Source organism: Coffea arabica, chromosome 3c, assembly GCF_036785885.1.
Source record: "Coffea arabica cultivar ET-39 chromosome 3c, Coffea Arabica ET-39 HiFi, whole genome shotgun sequence".
Lineage (NCBI taxonomy): Eukaryota > Viridiplantae > Streptophyta > Magnoliopsida > Gentianales > Rubiaceae > Coffea > Coffea arabica.
This window is the reverse complement of record NC_092314.1, coordinates 3,321,299-3,340,148: the sequence shown is the minus strand read 5'-3', so window position 1 is coordinate 3,340,148 and position 18,850 is coordinate 3,321,299. Positions and strand designations below refer to the sequence as shown.

At 35.6% G+C, this 18,850-nt stretch overlaps 2 protein-coding genes across 2 annotated transcripts; one reads left to right on the top strand and one right to left on the bottom strand.

Moving 5' to 3' along the window:
* The first annotated feature begins 2,536 nt into the window (after nt 1-2,536).
* LOC113734165 (sulfate transporter 3.1) lies at nt 2,537-7,764 on the top strand. The gene is made up of 12 exons (XM_027260534.2): nt 2,537-3,180; nt 3,336-3,543; nt 3,738-3,909; nt 3,991-4,056; nt 4,175-4,288; nt 5,202-5,318; nt 5,551-5,677; nt 6,379-6,665; nt 6,777-6,967; nt 7,069-7,154; nt 7,230-7,306; nt 7,413-7,764. Exons 1-12 carry the CDS (start codon nt 2,859-2,861, stop codon nt 7,599-7,601), a joined length of 1,956 nt encoding a protein of 651 aa, XP_027116335.1. The 5' UTR covers nt 2,537-2,858; the 3' UTR covers nt 7,602-7,764.
* Nucleotides 7,765-8,004: 240 nt separating this feature from the next.
* LOC113734164 (uncharacterized) lies at nt 8,005-12,513 on the bottom strand. The gene is made up of 8 exons (XM_027260533.2): nt 12,162-12,513; nt 10,798-10,891; nt 10,669-10,719; nt 10,409-10,582; nt 9,980-10,159; nt 9,732-9,851; nt 8,744-8,877; nt 8,005-8,550 (listed from the first exon to the last, which is right to left on the bottom strand). The coding sequence occupies exons 1-8, from the start codon at nt 12,299-12,301 to the stop codon at nt 8,487-8,489; spliced, it is 957 nt and encodes a 318-aa protein (XP_027116334.1). The 5' UTR covers nt 12,302-12,513; the 3' UTR covers nt 8,005-8,486.
* Nucleotides 12,514-18,850: the final 6,337 nt, after the last annotated feature.

Sequence of the window (18,850 nt, the reverse complement as noted above, 5' to 3'; positions counted from 1 at the left end):
ACCCCATCATTCTAGAGTTCTTTTTCCTTTTTATCTTGGAGCAATCATTCCAGAGTTGTTTTCGCAGAAAGTAATGTGGAATATGGCGATCTCTTTCCTTCATCCAATTATGGTATGGAAGAAAAAGGGATATTCCTCACTTCTTTATAAAAGTGAGAGTACTAACGATTGGATAATCTCTCCACCTCAAGAATTTGACCACCAATATCACAAGTTCATTAATGCTCGCATGAAACACATTTCACAGCCATTGATTAGTTCAAAATAACTCCAACTCGAGTAACATATATATAAGAATAAATCTTATATACACAGACAGACAGACAGTGTATACACTATTACCGTTTGATTCATGACGCGTGCAAAAGTTGAATTTCAAATTCAAATTTTGCATAGTTGTCATCAAAGATTAATCCAACTTATAAACCGTATTTTTGATCGGTATAAATTTCTTTTAATTAAGCAAAGCAAACTTGAAAACTGGAAAGGAAAATATGTATTGTTGACTTGGAAATATCATGTGGTTAATTTATCGTTCTAAAATTCGGTAATTTTTATAGAAGAATGTGTGGAATTTACTTTTTCTGGAACAAAAAAGGAAAAAAAAAAAAGAATTTTAATGCAAACTAAACTCGTTTGATCCCTCCACAGAATATCCAATGTTGTTAGGCTTTGCTTGGTACATGTCAACTTCAAAATGGTGAACAGCAGAATGGCCAAAAGTTGCTACAAGTGATGCCCCTTTTGCCTTTAAAAGGCCAAATGGCCATAATAATGCTAATTAAATATTAATTGTTAAAGTTACAAAAAAGTGCGAATCCTCTTATTTGGCAAATCTTCATAAAAGCTTTCTATCACATATTCCCTAGTCCTCCATTCACCACGTGTCCTGTTCCAGCCTTTTTTCACTCATTCCACGTTAAAAAAAAAGCCGTTTGCCTTTGCCCCCTAAACATAATATTTGCATCTTATTTTGTCGGAAAATTATTGACCTCTCAAACTAGTTAATGAACATTGGAGTCAGCAAATTGCATATGCAGTGAAAATTAGCAATTGGTATTGAAGAAAGGAAAACAAGATCATCACCGTCACACGGTCTGTGACTTCTGGGAAGTTACGGACACCTTATGGTAATTGCTGAAAAGACCACTTCATTCTTAGTGTCTTGAACAATATATGGGTCCTCTTCAATTCTCCTTATAAGAATGGCACTTAATTAATTCCTTTATCCACTATTAGTATTTAAACTATATTGATACCATATTATAAGTACGTCATCGACAGAAATTTAAAAAATTAAGAAAAAAACTTACAATGAGCAGGTTTTGATACTTTTTTGTATGGGTTTTTGTCTAAATTGTTTCAAAGATAATCACAATCTTGATTTGCTTTTTGTATTTCTTGCACTGGATTCGTGTTTAAATTTCTTGAACGACAGGATCGGCTCTGTTTGGATTGTAAATTATTTGTTAAAATTTATTTGCTTACATCGTCATTACAATTTCCAATACACATTTTTATCTTCTCAATTACCTTTTTATTTCACATATATCACATCACAAAAAGTACTACAGTAATCGCAAGTTTTTTTGACCGAATGAATCAGCAGGAAGTTTGTATAAAAGGTTGCTGTGGTTTTGTCGTTGTTTTGTTTTATATGTTGGAAGATGAATAGCCGTCAATAGCTAGTTTTAAGTTAATACTAATGATGGACTTTTTTACAAATTATAAAATTTTAGAAGGCTCTTATGAAAATATTTTAAAAAAAAAAGTAGCATTATCGATTATAGCAGCAGGCGTCTATAACTCTAAATTGGAGAGAGTTATAGATGTCTGTGATAGTGCTACCATTTCATATAGACTATGTGAGCTAGCAGGAATGTTGTTCCTTTATTGTGACTGATTCCATCAAGTATCTAAGTATGCTACAGTCACTTGCAGCAACGTGAGACGCAAGAACAATTGTGTATTTTCTCGAGCTTGGGCAGCCGGGGGTATTTTCTCGAGGATCGGTGGGCCCGCTCTCCTCGGGGTTAAGGAACTAGTCGGGTGTAGACCCGGATACCTTTAACTGAAAGAAAAAAAAAAAAAAACAATTATGTATTTGACCCCCAATCTTCCCTAACCTGCCCACCTCGGCCAATGCTACTTTGAAGTTGACCTTTTAGGCATGAAGATTTTCAAATAGATTCTTAAGAAAATTAGGATATGTCCTTTCAAGATCTTTCTCAAATTAAATATAGTCCTCCCAAGTTTAACATCACCCCGTAACAGAGTGCGAGACCTGACCTGCTAATTAACCATTGCCGTTCAAAAAGAGGACCTGCCATACCCAAAGCCGTTGACCATGTGGCACGTTTCCCGTCAATACACTCGGTCCCGCCGTCCACCACCGCGCGGTCCCATCCCACCAACAAGAATCGATCAAGACAAGAAGCCCACAAACACTCCCTCCATCCCTTGTATAGTAACTGACATGCTATGATCACTGCTATATAGCCTATATATACTGCCGTCCAGGAGACCACATCCAGCCACCTCCTCTCTTAGCTACAATTGTATGCTCATTTATTTCAAGAACTCCCGAATTCAGGATATCGATCAGTGTAGGGCTACTTTCTTCACTACAAAAACTGAAAAAGCCAAGTCACATTACTAAGATCCTTGCGCAGCTTCTGTGTTTTTGGTATATAAAGCCACCGTCAGCTAGGAATAGTTGTTGCACCATTAATGACAACTGCCCGTTACATTTCTTAGCTTTAATTCTTATGTGCCTTACTTGACTTGGACCCTCGACTTACACCTTCTCAAAATCTAAGTTAGGAAGAAAAACCATAGATTTTGTGCAATTTAATACAATGGGAAATGCTGATTTTGAATCCCAGCATCGTGTTCGTGTGGAATCACCTCCGTCAAAACCCTTTTTTCAGAATTTAGGAATGTCGGTGAAAGAGACGCTTTTCCCTGATGATCCTTTTAGGCAATTCAAGGGCCAGCCATTTTCAAAGAAATGTGTTCTCGGGTTACAGTATTTCGTCCCAATTCTTAAGTGGGCTCCTGGTTACACTTTTGATTTCTTCAAGGCTGATTTCATAGCTGGAATTACTATCGCTAGCCTCGCGATTCCTCAAGGAATAAGCTATGCGAGATTAGCAAATATTCCTCCAATTATGGGACTATGTAAGTTTTTCCTACTACATGCATGATTAACTAACATGCGTGAGACCTTCAAATTATTTCTTCTTTTGTTTTAGTAGCTACAGGAAAATAATACATACATTTTACAGGATAAGAGAGAATAATATTTGACTGTCGTTAATTTTTTTGGTATGCAGATTCAAGCTTTGTGCCACCGCTGATTTATGCCATGCTGGGAAGTTCAAGAGATTTGGCCATTGGAGCTATAGCTGTTCCATCACTTCTCATAGCTGCCATGCTAGGAAAAGAAGTCCATCCTGCTGAGGACTCCAAGCTCTATGTGCAGCTGGTTCTGACAGCAACTTTCTTTGCTGGAGTTTTTGAAGCTTCTCTAGGCCTGTTAAGGTCGGTTTCACCAAACTTTTTTATCTACTGATTAACAGAGCATTCAATCCTCTAGTACTGAAATTTTTTGGCTAACAAACTCCAAAAGAAATTAAAAAGAGTAAAAAGCCCGTCGTTAATTAAAGTACCTACTTGCTTTGTTTAGAGAAGCATCCTGATTTGTTTAAGCATTTATATATTGTCTTGTCTATAAGGCTTGGATTCATTGTGGACTTCCTATCCCATGCAACAATTGTGGGATTTATGGGAGGAGCAGCTACAGTTGTGTGTTTGCAGCAGTTGAAGGGAATTCTTGGGCTGGTTCATTTCACACATGAAACTGATATCACGGACGTCATGAAGTCCATCTTTAGCCAAACGCACCAGGTTCAATTCCCTTCTACTTCTTTATTAGATTATTAAATTGTTGTGCTGATTTAATATTGCTAATGGTGGTGTTTGTTATAGTGGAAATGGCAAAGCGGGATCCTGGGATGCTCTTTCCTCTTTTTCCTCTTCATCGCAAGATACTTCGTAAGTTCATAAAATTTCCATTTTGTTACTATTTCTATTGCGTTGAAATGGACAGGGAAATTAAGAATTTCTGTCATTAGACTCATGTCATTTTGTATGTTTTGCGGGTGAGGAGCAGAGCAAAAAGAAGCCAGCATTCTTTTGGGCAAATGCTATGGCACCTCTAATTTCTGTTATTTTGGGAAGTGTTCTGGTGTACTTCACCCATGCTGAAAATCATGGAGTACAAGTGGTAATCTCCCTATCTCCTTGAGAAGCTTTAGCATAATCATGCAAGTTATATTTTTATTTAAAAATAGTTTTAATACAAAATCTAAATTAGACTGAGTCTACTTCTAAGTATAATATTTTCCTCTTTTTTTTTTTGGAAAAATCGTTTGAAACGTTTCTCACATTTTACCAAAGGAATTTTTCATTTTTAGAATTTTAATTTTACGTCCTTTATAAATTCAAATAAATAAAATTTGGTGACAACCTACATTTTCGACCACTTTTTAGCTTGGAATTACTATATAACCCACATGCAATCAATTTTATGTCCAAAAAAGTCAAATTCTACTTTTTTTTTTGTGACAAAAATAAATATGAATTTAGTCCGATTTCACTTTTTTAGGAAAAAAATAAATATATTTTGGGACAAATTCTATTTTTGTAGGGGCAATAATGAATACAGATTGAGTTATTTATTTAGTTACAGATGGGATCTAATCTTTTTGCTCCTAAAAGAATAAGCATGTGTGGATCAATGACAAATTTAGGGTAAAAAGTCGTAAAAAACGTACGTTATGGCCAAATTTTACTCACTTAATTTTTTAAAGGATAAAAAGTTAGCATTTTAAATACGAAGGACAAAAAAAATTATTTAACAAATTATAAGTTACATTTTGAACAAATTTTTTTTTTTTTTGACATATGTAGTCTGCTTCTCAAGCGAGCACATGTATGCTTGTTTATGGTCATTTGCCAGACAAAGTTGATTCATGCATGTATAGTTGTACAGTTGTAGCACGACGTAATGACATATATATGTCCACCACCACATGCACAGCACTAGCTAGGACGAGCTCGTGAACAAAGGTTGCTAGGTAATCCCAAGGTTTTGATGATGTTTCTGAGCTGTTGTTGTTTCTGTTGGCATCTTGTAGATTGGGCACTTGAAGAAAGGGTTGAATCCACCATCTTTTTCAGAATTGTCATTTGATTCTCCATACCTCATGACAGTCATAAAGACTGGAATCATCACTGGTGTCATCGCTCTAGCTGTAAGTATTAAGTAATGAATTTAAAGCCTCCCATTTACCCAAAAAAAAAACTTTTTAAAAGATAAATTAATACTTTAAATATAAAATTCATCAATTGCACAATTAAATTTGCAACTGATCAAGGCAACAAAATATAGTCTATGTTAGCAATTTATTCTGACCTAAATGACAAAGCCGATCGTGACCCAACAACTATTTCATGCAATCACCAAAGGATGATATTGGCCTGCAGGAAGGAATAGCAGTTGGAAGAAGCTTTGCCGCATTCAAGAACTATCATATAGATGGAAACAAAGAGATGTTGGCTTTCGGATTGATGAACATTGCTGGCTCTTGCACCTCTTGCTACCTTACCGCAGGTACTTTTATAACAACAAGGCCCCCATTTAGGCCAGTGGCAATGAGTGCACTAAGCATGTTGTCCTACTAGGTACTAGTGAAAAAGATTATATTAAGACTCTTAAAGTTAAAAATGATTTGATTTCAGTTTCAAACGTAGAAACATGTGTTGCATATTAACTATATGCTAGTTCATGTCTCATTGTATAATAAGCCAACAAGTTTTTCTCATTGAACTTTTGGATTTGGAGACTCGAAGAATTCGTACAAATGTTACTATCTAATACAAGCATAGTTCAAAGTTGCGGTCACGGTTGCAGTTGTGGCCCGGACCGTTCTACATCGGTCTCAGCATATCGATCACGGTTTCGACAAGACGCAAATTTTGAAATATTTAATATTCTAAAAATTGTGAATAATATTCAAAAATATGCTAAACAAAAACAATAAAAAATTAGCAAAAGAAATTTTGAGAGCTGACTTGGGCTGATTCGGTCGAAATTATCTGTATCGGAGACTTCTCGGCCAATTTCTTGACGTGTTAAAGTATCCTGAAGTTATCTCGTCCCGATATCGTATTGGAAAAATCCGTTCCAGTGACGACTCGGCCGAGTTGTCTCGGTTTCGGCCGGAACCATGAATACAAGTTTCTTTTTTCCCCACTTTTTCTTTCTTATTTTTCACTTTCAAGTGGATTCTGATCTATTTTATTGTTTTCCAGGACCATTTTCAAGGACGGCAGTGAATTTCAATGCAGGCTGCAAAACTGCAGTGTCCAATATTGTGATGGCAACTGCAGTGATGATAACATTGTTGTTCCTCACGCCATTGTTCCACTACACTCCTCTAGTGGTTCTTTCCGCCATAATAATTGCGGCCATGCTCGGCCTCATAGACTATGAATCTGCCATCCACCTCTGGAAGATTGACAAATTCGACTTCACTGTCTGCCTCAGTGCATACGTTGGCGTGGTTTTTGGCAGTGTCGAAATCGGCCTAGTTATTGCTGTGTGTAACATAATCTCTTCACTAATCTTCTGCTGACTTGTACTAAAATCTGAGCTAGTTTTCGCCGACAAATCTGTCTCTCTAATCTGTCGAAGATCATGCATGATTTAGGTGGCACTGTCCCTTCTGCGGGTACTTTTGTTCGTCGCAAGGCCGAGGACTGTTGTTCTCGGAAACATTCCGAACAGTATGGCTTACAGAAGCATTGATCAATATCCCGGAGCTATCAATGTTCCTGGAATGTTAATCCTGCGTATCGACTCTCCCATATACTTTGCCAATGCAAGTTACTTGAGAGAAAGGTAACTCAAGTAACCTCGACTCAACTTGGAAGTCATCAGCTCTACTAATTGCTTGTAAACTTGGAAAGATATTTATTTTCATGGTCGTGTTCTTAAATTAGGATCTCAAGATGGATCGAGGAGGAGGAAGATAGGCTAAAATGCTCAAAAGATGTTGAACTACAGCACGTGATATTGGATATGAGTGGTAAGCAAGAAAAATTGAATCTTTCGAAAAATCACACCTTTACAGATCCTAAAATGTGATTTTCCTGGCTACCAGCTGTCGGAACGATTGATACAAGTGGAATTGGTATGCTAGAAGAAGTCAAGAAAAACATGGACAGAAGGTGTCTGCAGGTACAAACACTCATCATCTATTTTACTGCATAAAATTTTCTATTCCCCGCTGTGGATGATTTATATGCTGATTGTGATTGATAATTTTGTACTTTTCTTAATTTAGCTTGTATTAGCCAATCCTGGAAGTGAGGTTATGAAGAAGCTGGATAGGTCCAAGCTTATTGCCACAGTTGGTCGAGAATGGATCTTTCTAACAGTTGCAGAAGCAGTATGCGCTTGCACCTTCATGCTTCACTCTTTCAAGCAGAAAGCTAAGGCAACTGACGGTGAAGGATCAGATAACACTGTTTGATTAATGCCCTAAATAGGGGCTTAGGAAAGGCAGGCCATAAACTAAATGATGGCGTGATGCAAGGACTCAAATTTCTTGAAGTCAGGATAGGGTTCAATTCTTGAGAATAGTACAAGAAATTATTAAGCAAGGCTAATGATGCACATCAGGCCTTTTAATCTTCTGTTTGTGACCCATTAAAAAAAATGAATGAAGCATAGAGCTAGAACCCATCTGTACAACGTGTGCTCAAAATTCAAGCACAAGGATGGCAGAACCCATTAACAAATCCGAGATCTTAACACAAGCAATTAGAACAAAAAGGCGGTTAGATCATAGGACTCTTAAACTAACCACCAAGCATTCAGCATTTGGAAGAGTGAGGAACAGCAAGGTTGAAAACATGAGCAGCAAAATTGCAACATGAGGTGAACAGATGAATGCCAATAAATAACTTGCTGCCAATAAGTAACAATGCTATAAAAAGTTTATACATGCCACAGTTTTGAACCAAACCATGCTATAAATTTGTGTATACAAATTTTGGCTATATAATCACTACTTTCTGAATCTAATAGCCAAAAGCATAAAACAAAGAAAGTACTATGTCATCCCAAGACGTCCTAATCCAATTTGAAAAGAACAATACACGACATTGTAAAAACTTCAAAAGCAAAATTACAAAGCAGAAAAAGCTCAAATACAAGCCTGAAAGATGTTGACTAGCTGAACAGGAGACAGCAATATCGACAATGCACCCAAATGCAAGGATATGCACGACTGATCAATGTGATATCCAGCACGGACCTTTCCTGTGCCTCGAAGTTATGGACACTCTGTTTTGGCAATAAATCATTTTTTTCCCAGAGATGTCGTTCCAAAGAGAAGAAATCGCGGCTACATTAATTACACTTCCTTGAACAGACGAGGAAGAACCTCATGTACGCTAATGTCCAAAGCGACCGGATCCCTAAAGAGAAGAAATATTAATACTTCTTATGTGTTCAATAGAATAGCAGTCATGATTTCTGTTGGTGGGGGCAGTATGCATGTGCAGCTTAAACCTCCAGTTTTGAGCTGACGTTTCAAAGATAAATCTTGCTTAAGGTGAATGTTATTCATATGCTTGCATGCATATGCATGTATTGAGAGAGAGAGAGAACCTGCAAAAAGTCTGCCCCTTCTCAGTGGAACTAGGAAGAAACCATAACTTGCGAATGGAAGGAGTTTCAAATTGAACAAAGAAGCCATCAGTTTGTCCATGCTTCCATTTCCTAGATCCTTGTCCTTTCCAGACCTGAAACAAACAAATTTATGAATAGGTAGATCACCAAGATATCATAGACAGTGGTTTAACTGGAAGTGAAATATGAAAATTAGACATAGAAATCAGATTCACAATTTGAAAATGTGAAAAATTCTTGGGAGAACAAAAATCTTGTCTTCTGCATTCTTTCAGCAGTCCTCATGCATGCTGAAATCCAAAGGATAAACTGATCTTGTTCTACATTTTACTGCTCGTGCAGAACAAAAATAGAATGCACTAAAGAAAACACCTTAACATGATGAAAGTGGAATTATCTGACAGCAAACCTTTTTGTTTTAAGTTGGAAAAAAATAAAAAAGCCAGAATCTGCTGAATCCTTTGAAACCGATTCATATTTGCACATGTCCATTATACTCATTGTTTTAGCAAGGACTACAGTTAGTCCAGCAGTTGAAAAATGAAACATGTAAGGTTTCAGAGGCAGGCACCCTTCTGCTGTCAATGATCATAGAGGACCCATCCACAAAAGCCTTTCCACCACCCCCCCCCCCCAAAAAAAAGGTGCTGCGATATGTTAAAGATTTCCTGATTTTACCTCCATATGGACCAAGATATATAAATATAAAGGACTTGGCATTTATGACTGCATACATGATATTTCTGTGCGCCCACCCCCTCCCCCCCCCCCCATCCCACAAAAAGAAAGAAAAAGGAGAAAGGTTTTAAGTATACAACATATGCCAGAAATAAACTAACTATTTAGAGATTCATTTCCAGACACTTAACTACATCTAATCCTCAGAGTCTTTCTGAAACTGAAACATGTCACCTGTCAATACCATTCAACCACAAAATAAAGCACAAAGGATAGAGGTCAACCATACCTGTGGGTAAGATATAATACTCTTAGGTGTTACTAAGCAAGCTGCTCGAGAGAAAGAATCTTCAGCATATTGTCTAAGAAATGAAAAACAACTGCTGTGTGTATGGGGTGATTCAAATGCCTGGCATCATTAACATATACAGGATTCAAACTGGTCAAAATAATATACGGGCAAAAATGAGAATCACTACTAAGACTTTGGGAACAGGGAAAAAAAAGAATGAGAAACAGCTTATGTGGCTGTATTACCTTATCAATGTTAACGACGGGCGCATACTTCTGAGTGTCTGTTTTATCCTTGTCAAGAAGAAAATAAACTCTAGCATCAACCTTACAACTTTCATGCCATGATTTTACAGCCATCTCCATTGTTTCAACAAGGAAAGAGAAAATCTCTCCAGAAATCTCTTCAGCTCCATATTTTCCAGACTGCATAAAGACAGAGTAATTTAATTTCCATTACAAATCACTGCAGCAACCATTCAGTTTTAAATACTTTATATGAGAAAATTTATGTAAATCACTAATAGTAAGACAAGCAATTTGAGAAATAAAATTAATTAAACAGATCAACCAAACAGCTGTAAGCAGAACAAGTAAAGCAAACAAATTCTCTAACAATTATAAACTTTAGACAGATATACACAGACTTTGCCTCTTTGCTGAAAATCCACTCACCAGTTCAGATTTCAATGCATCCAGATGCTTTGCCATATCAACATTTGATCTCATGCTTTCCACTTCTTGAGCCCGCTTTTTTTCTTTCTCCAACTGTGAAAGCCTCTTGATTTTTCTTGACACCTCTGAACTCTGCGGATTGTACTTCAATGCCATCTCAAATGCCGACAAGGCCTATATCAATTAAAGTAAAATTATCTGCACATGAGTGTTTGTCTCAAAATGCTACAGGGAATAAAAGGGAGAAAATCTACACATACATCATCATATCTTTCCATTGCCTCTAAGACACATCCTTTCCTGAAGTAACCCTGCATTTTAAAATGCAATGTCATCTGACTCCCAAGCATTAACATCTTGAAAAACGATATATATGTAAAAGAGCATACTTTTTCCCAATCAGGTTTTAATGTGATAGTTGTCTCAGCATCAGCAAGAGCTTTATTGAGCTTGACCAAATGCAAGAATGCAGCAGCACGGTTGCTGGCAAGAAGGACAATAGGATGATCAAAATGAGGACCAAAAAGTTAAATTCTATTGTATTTAATGTACTGAAAATAGAAAAGAAGGGTTCAAGAACATAACCACTGCCACTACTCTACCCATGGAGACATGTGCCAGAGAAGCAGTATTGCAAAGTAACAGCTATTAGACTTCAAATTTTGCTTATCATGCCACAACCACAACCATAAGCATGAGGCTTCCACCATAGTTTTGACATTTTTTTGTTAAAGAAGAAAAATGCATAACTTTTTTCACATCCTAGATATAAATTCTAAACTGTTAAATCATATATCATGTATCCCACCTAATGGAAACATTCTCCATAGATATATACTTCTCATTCCTTTTCACTTAGATAGTTTTAGCAGCAGTTTGATTTGCTGGGCTCTCATCCATGATTCTATGATCTTTTACAGGACAGCCAACACCAATCCATTGAGTACCCTTAGCATTCATGGGCAAAGTTTTCAAACACATGTAAAAAATATGTCAGACGACAAAAGAATTAATACTAGTTATTTTGCATCATGTTTCCAACACAATCTAACACACTTTCTGTTGCTTCCAGGAAGCATGCATTCATGTTTCCAACACTACATCTCGCAGCTTGAAAAGAACAAAAACTTTTGTTAATTGCATTGCTACAACTAAAAAGCTTAAAACAATGCTCAATCCTCCACTTGGCTAGTTCATCAAAATAGCGAATCCAATAAAACTTCAAGTTTGTATAATGCACAAACAAACATCCGACCAACAACAGATTCTAGCTAACATGGTCCTGACGTTCAGAATTTCCCATAAACTTCAGCAACAAAAAATTTTTGCTCTCCATATTGGATTCAACTAATCAAAACTTCAATGAAGAATTCTAATCCACTGCATTCGTATAAACTCCACCAAAAAACAATCTTTTAGGCACTTAACCTGAACTCAAATCAACCCAACAATAAAGATTCCTCCTTTCTATGCCTAGGTCTCTACGCCTCCCCCCCAAAAAAAAATCTTAATTTCTCTTAGCAACCAAATATAAAACAAAAATTGAATCTTTTTTCCCTACATGTAGAAGCAAATCCCAAATGGGTTTCTCAGCATTCTTAATTTATCACAAAGTACACAAACTTGGAACTAATCAAACAGTAAAAACAAGAATTAAAAAAAAAACAATGATAAGTCCCATTTTTTAGAACTTAAGTTTCCAAGAATTGTTACTACTTCCAGAAAGAATTACGTACAATTAAGATGAAAATACCTATAAAGGGTTGCATTATTGGGGTCTTGCTTAATGGCCTGAGTGTAAAGAGCAGCTGCTTTGAGATAATTCCCAGATTTGAAAAATTCATTGCCTTGATCTTTCAGGGATTGCTCCATTTTTGCTTCTGATTCTCCCATTTTTCCTATCTGAATTTTATTAAGTATTTATTGTTGTGGGTTTATGAGGGGTTTTGGGCTATTGTGTAGGGTTTCTTTAATTTTGCTTGTCTGGGTTTGCAGCAATGCATCAGCATGATGAATCTGGTATTAGCATGACGGTGTCGGGTTAACGGGCGGACTTCCTGGATGGGGCCCATGCGGTACCTGTCTCTTGCTCCAGTTGGTTTTCGCTACGATGAACGTATAACGATACTGAACTAATACCTTCTCCAATTAGGCAAATTTACTGTCTGATGAGCAAACTTGGAATTTGGAGGTCGAACGAAGCTAATACTCCAATTTAATTCAATTTAAAATTGTTCTCTGAAATTACTTAAACCAAAATGAAACAAGATTTCACCTTGATAAGTTTAATTTTGGATATCTACATTGTAGATACACGTAGTCAAGCAGCCCAACTAAATTCGAGTTCAACTTGAGTTGGATGAATCAAATAGTTGATACTCGAATATGACTCAGTTCAGTAAATGTTTATTAAAATTTGATTCGCTAATTAATCAAATTAAATATTAATGAGATTTTGTGTTAGACTAAATTTTAAACTTGGCTCCAAAACTGACTCGTTCAACATAAAATTTGAATATATGTAAGAAATCTAAACTACTTAATCATAACTCAAACTCGACTCGATAAAAATTCATTTTAAATTTGCATGACAAACACATAAAATGATAACTCTTTTAACACAATATCAAGTTCGTTAAAATCAATTAACAAGTTTAAACGCTACAATGTTCGACTTTATTAACTTCATTTGAATTCCTAATTTGAAAATTATTCTAACTTTTAACCTGACGAAAAAAGAAAGAGAGAAACTTAAACACTACTATCACCTTGATTAGATTAATTTACAATCAAGGAATATTAGAGCTAGCATTAATGCATCAAAATTGAAATTTTTGCGTTCAATTATTATCTTTTAGAATTTTCTGTATATTATTGTTTCCGTAACAGTCGCAACTTAATTTAAATATTTTAGTAGATAAATTGTTCAGTTTGTCTTACTATCATTGCATTCAGACTTAATTACCACTTAATTAAGCACTCTTACTTCCTCTTATTATACATGAAAAGGGTAAAGTTCAATACTAAGATAAAGGTAAAGATCTTTAAACTTGAAGTACATTAAAACCTAAGGGTTAAAGGTTTTTGTCTTAAATTGAAGGTTCGACCTTTCATTCCTCATTCCTCTTTCTCGCTTGTTTTTCAATTTCAGTCTTTCTTGCCGCGACTAGAGAGGGGGAGGGTTGCCAGAAGGAAGAAGTAGAAGGAGAAAAAAGAGAAAGGAGGGAGTGGATGGTGATAACGGTAAAGGAGATGAAGGGGCGGTGGCGGATAGAAGAAGAAAGAGTTTTTCCATTTATTTTTTTATTTTTTGTTGTGTATTTGAAATTGTGTGTGTTTGAAGTGCTTTTAGAATATACATTGTAAACTTTGAAAACAAAAACTAGTTTTCCAAATACTCTTCAATCCAAGTTGAACCTCGATATTTCTTGTCAAACAAAACAAAAAGTATTGCAGTAGTAAAAAGAGATGAAAGCCAATTACACTACAACGGAAACCTCTGGATCAGGGGTGGGCAAAATTATCCGCTAATCCGAAAACCCATCATATTCGATCCGATCCGAAAATTAGGATATCCGGTTTTTATTATTTAATCGGGTCAAACGAGGGTCGGGTACCCGCCAACATGCGGGGCGAGTTAGGGTCACATAATTAAAAACTCGCGGGTACCCGGTCCGCCCCGCATATATATATATATATTATTTTTATTTTTATACACACACTATAAAATAATAAGAACTAAATAAGTAATTTTATTGAATAAATTGCATTACAAATATGAGACACTATAGTTTATTTACAAGATTAATTTGTAGAGGTCATGATCTTATATTTTATAGAAAAAAGTTTAATTAATGTGGAACATATATATTAAAAATTGTGCTACTTATTTCAAACTTTTATTGATTTCGAATTCTTTTAATTTTTTTCCTTTATCTTATATTTTCTTCACATGCTTGTTTCTTGGTGGAAAACCTTTTTTAGAAAAAAACATTTCTTAAATCTTAGATGAATATTTAAAATATAAAATTAAATTGGTATAAATCATTTTTTTAAATTAAATGATAAATGGAGCGGGGCGGGTACCCGTTGACCCGACCCTATCTCAGTGGGTACCCGATTATAAGGTACCCGCTAGTATGCGGGGTGGGTAAGGGTAAAAAAATGGGTGATTCGCAAGGTGCGGGTCGGATCAGCCAAATGGTGAATGGGACAGGTACCCGACCCGTGCCTACCCCTACTCTAGATTGTAAACGAATCGAATCGCTCGCGGGTCAAAACTCGAGTCGAACTTGATCAATATTGAGTTCGAATTGGCCAAATCGAACTCGAACTCAAGATCGAGTTCAAAAATATTAAACTCATTAGTTTGAGAGTTCGAGTATATATATATATATATATTTATTTATTATTCTTAATATTTTAATATTTATTAAGAAAAAATATTATTTGACTAGCTCAAGACAAGACTCAACTCGACTCATTTGTAACCTTACTCTAGATTAAAAAAAAAAAAAAGGAAATTAGGCTACAGGAAACACCCAGAGAAAAATCAAGAAATGTAAGCATGACGGGCCTACAAAAGATACCGTAAGTGTTGATTTGGGTCAGAGAGGCCCAATCATGAAGGGCTAAACAAATTTCATATATGACACGGTTTCTTACTCTTCTTTGTTAAATTATGGCCCTCTTGCCTCTTGGTCGAGTTCTAGCGGACGCAGTACTTCATCTTCTGTTAATTCGATTCAGCATCGCGTTTTGTAGGGGTAAAACCATGAGAACCACATCTTACCATATTTCTGGTATAATAGAATAGTTTTGGTAAAAATGTGTTTGGCTTAATTAGTAGGAAATTTTGATTTATATCTAAATTGAATTTCTTATTTAATTCTGTATTAGTAATTTTCGGAGGATATATTTTTCCTATTTCGGAAAATAATTTGGGTAGATCAATGAATTCAATCCGTTCCAAGCTTTAACTCTTTTTTATTTTTCCATGTTTGAAAGACAGAAAGGGCTGTCTTCCTTCCTTTTATGGTTGGCTGCAATAAAACGAACACCAAACCTCAAGTGGATATTTCATACATTATTTAATTATCATTTGGTTTCATAAATTTTTGTAGTACCAACCAGCCAGTATATATATTAGACACTCGACAGAAAAATCATTTTTGATTGTTGTGGCAAGCGATTCAACAAATTTGCATTTGAAAAGTGATAAACTTAGTGAAGTTTTGCATTTTCTAATAGATAGATGAAGCTTAAACAAATCGACTATACAGTCTGCATTGCAAATCCTGGTGGGCTCGGATCAAGATCAAAACATCCTCTGGAAATAGGGATAGATGTTGATTTTAGAGGTTGAGACTGGGAGAAGAGTTCTGTTCAGCAGCTGCCTTTTTCGTTGGTTTCCAGCTAGCTATAACCAATTTGGAATAAAACTCTAAACTCTTACATCATCAGCAGTCGTTCTGGGTCTTTACTTTCTAGCAGCAGGATCTCTGTGGAGGTTCTATCCCACATCGATTATGGGGGGTTTTGGGGGATAGTTTATAAGTCCCATGGATGCCTTCGACTTTTGAAGGTTGTTCGAGAATTTTGATTTATATGCTAAAAGTCTGAGTTCTCTCAGAAATTGACAAAAAAAAAAAAATACATCATCATCAGTCGTTATGTGTTGTAATTTCACAATTATCTCTTCTGCTAAGTTTAAAACAATGTTTATTTTTTATTTTTTACCCTCCCACTCCTCCTCACGCCCTTCCCGTTGTCAACTGCTTTTTTATCTTTTCACTCATCCCCACGTCCAAAGAGACCTCCTCCCGACCGTTGGATCGGTTCCAGTGTTTTAATAATAATAATAATAATAATATCGAAAGTAACTAAAATGACGTAAATTACATTTAATAAAATCTAAAATGCACTTAATTTTTCTGTATAGGATAGAGCACTCCGGAATTGACATTGGAGAACAGCCAGAAATTTGCAACGCCTACCAACCAAAAAATAGAAGCCCAAACAGAAAGGGTCAACATCTAAGGTTGAAAACTAGGAGGAGCTGGTCTTCCTAAAGGTAATGGAATTAATGAAAAAGAAAACTATGAGACAAACTATGATGTGAAATGCCTGTTTTCTTGAAGGGTTTCCAGAAGAACAAATAAATGGAGGTTAACAGGTTGACTTTGATTCCCCCCAAGTACCCATGAAAAAAAAAAAAAAAATCCGAAACAGGAATAAATCAATAAAAATTATACGAATTAGTAAAATAGAAAAATAATCGAGTTTTGTCCTTGGAGATGAAATCAATGCCTCGGAAGCATATTCATTTCTCCTAACCCATTCTATGCATGAAATTGACTGCACACCTAAAAAGATAAATGAAAAGATAACGGGCCATTTCAACTACCAAAAGTACATCTTTAATTTGCTTGAATGAGGGTGGAAAGTGGAATAGTTAAAGCAACAAATTGCTTTGTCCTTTGAGCAGTTAATTTTTGTTTTCAGACTTTTGAAGCCAGTGAATTAAACCTAATCTCAGATTTAATCACAAAAGACTTTTGCATTTCCATGGCGGCGTTTTCAGTTTCTAACTTGCCGCCAATAACTCCTGAAAACGATTTACAAAAATTTCACAACAAATGTATTCCAGTAACATATAGATTGTCGGTCGGTTTCTAGCTTTCTGCGTTGAGCTGGTCTTCTGTATTTGGTAGTAATTAATTGACTTTACAATTTTCAACGCATGAAACTACTATTTCCAGTTTTACCCCTTCAAAATCATTTACCAACGTGCAAACTAGGCTTGCGTATATATGAATTGAATGTAAGAAAATGCTAGTAGTTTATATAATATGTCTTTGTTACAAAATACTTCTTTAACAATTTAGCAAAATTGCGAGATCAATTTGTTGACGTTTTCAAATTGATGCATCTTTTCATTTCTTGGTTGAATTAAATTCCGGCCAACTTGATTGCTTGACCTCATGCAAGTGGGAATTCATTAAACACGTTTGACGTCATAACTAAGCAATTTGAACCCAAAAGAAGAGACTTTTCTTAAAACCAAGCTTGCTTCTTCTAGTAGGCTCAACTGCCTCACCCTGCGACTTTTGCTTCTTGTTCTTTAGTTTAGGCCTTTTCTGGATTGCCATTTTTTTTTTCTCAAAATCTTTTTATGTTTTTTTTTGTAAATATATTTTTTAATCAACTTTTTATCTCATATATATTAAATCAATCAGTGCAATATTTTTCTTTTTTCGAGAACTTTAAAAAATAGCAATCTAAACAGCTGGCTAGAATTCATTTCTCCTTTCCAAGAGGTTAAGGCTAAGACTAGGTCCCCCTCTTGTGTTACATCAGCTCAAAAGTTGAACCTAACTAATTAATTGGGAGTACAGACTAATGTAGCATAGTTAGATAGATCAAAGATTAACATACAAGCATGCAGCTGAGTTTTGCACTCGACATATATAGTTGTACAATAATAAATTAATTGTCTAGCTTGATCAAAAAAAAAAAATTTTTTTTTTTAAAGAAACAAGTTGGAGAAAGGATTGAATTCATGAACTCGTGTCCGGTGATTTATCTACAACTAAATCACCTTGATCACTATACTCTTTTTGTTAATTTTGTCACTAAACCAAGGTTTCAATCTCCGGGTCTTGGCCAAAGTTATTGATGAACATTCACTAAACAAAAGGGTCAAAGCTTCTGCTCTTCTCCTATTGGCCTAGCTTGTGAAGAATGCGAGAGATCGATAAAATATCCTTGTCAAGCAGATACTCCAAGATTTTGTTTTACCTCTCAAATACAATAGAAGTAGAAAATTATTTTCAATTGGCCAGCTGAATAGTTTGCATGTAAAAACTTTTCAAGCGGCCTTTCACAATTTAGATGGTTGTAGTAGGTGCTTCCCCTTTTTTTTTTTTTTTTTTTTTTCCCTCTCTCTTTCTCTCTTTTCTTATACTTTTCCCCTCTTTTCATTGAAGAGGTTTATATAGAGAAGCAGTGAAAGTGCAGACTCTAGCATTTGGTGATTTGGGGTTACTGGTTATGGTCTCCGCCCATGGTTCTTGCAGGTTTAGATTATCAAAACTTTTGGCCATTTTCAGCCCTTCAAACCCCAAAAAGAAAGCGTTTTACCTTGCGGTCCTGATTTAAGCTTGTGAGTTACGTGATTCAATTACTATTCATTAACTTAATCGACATCAAGTGATTATTCTGCCTCAGAAAAGGTTCAATTTCATTGACTTTCAAATGCATGCAAACATGCAATAAGAAATTGGATACTAAGGGTGCATTCAAGTCGAGATCACTACTTGAGCCGAGCTCAAGGTAAAATAACTAAGTTGGAACTTTTAGAAGTCAATTTACCTTACTCAAATTCAAACTCAAGTTTGAGTTAAATTAAATCTAATCGAGTTTAATCGAGGTTAATCGAGC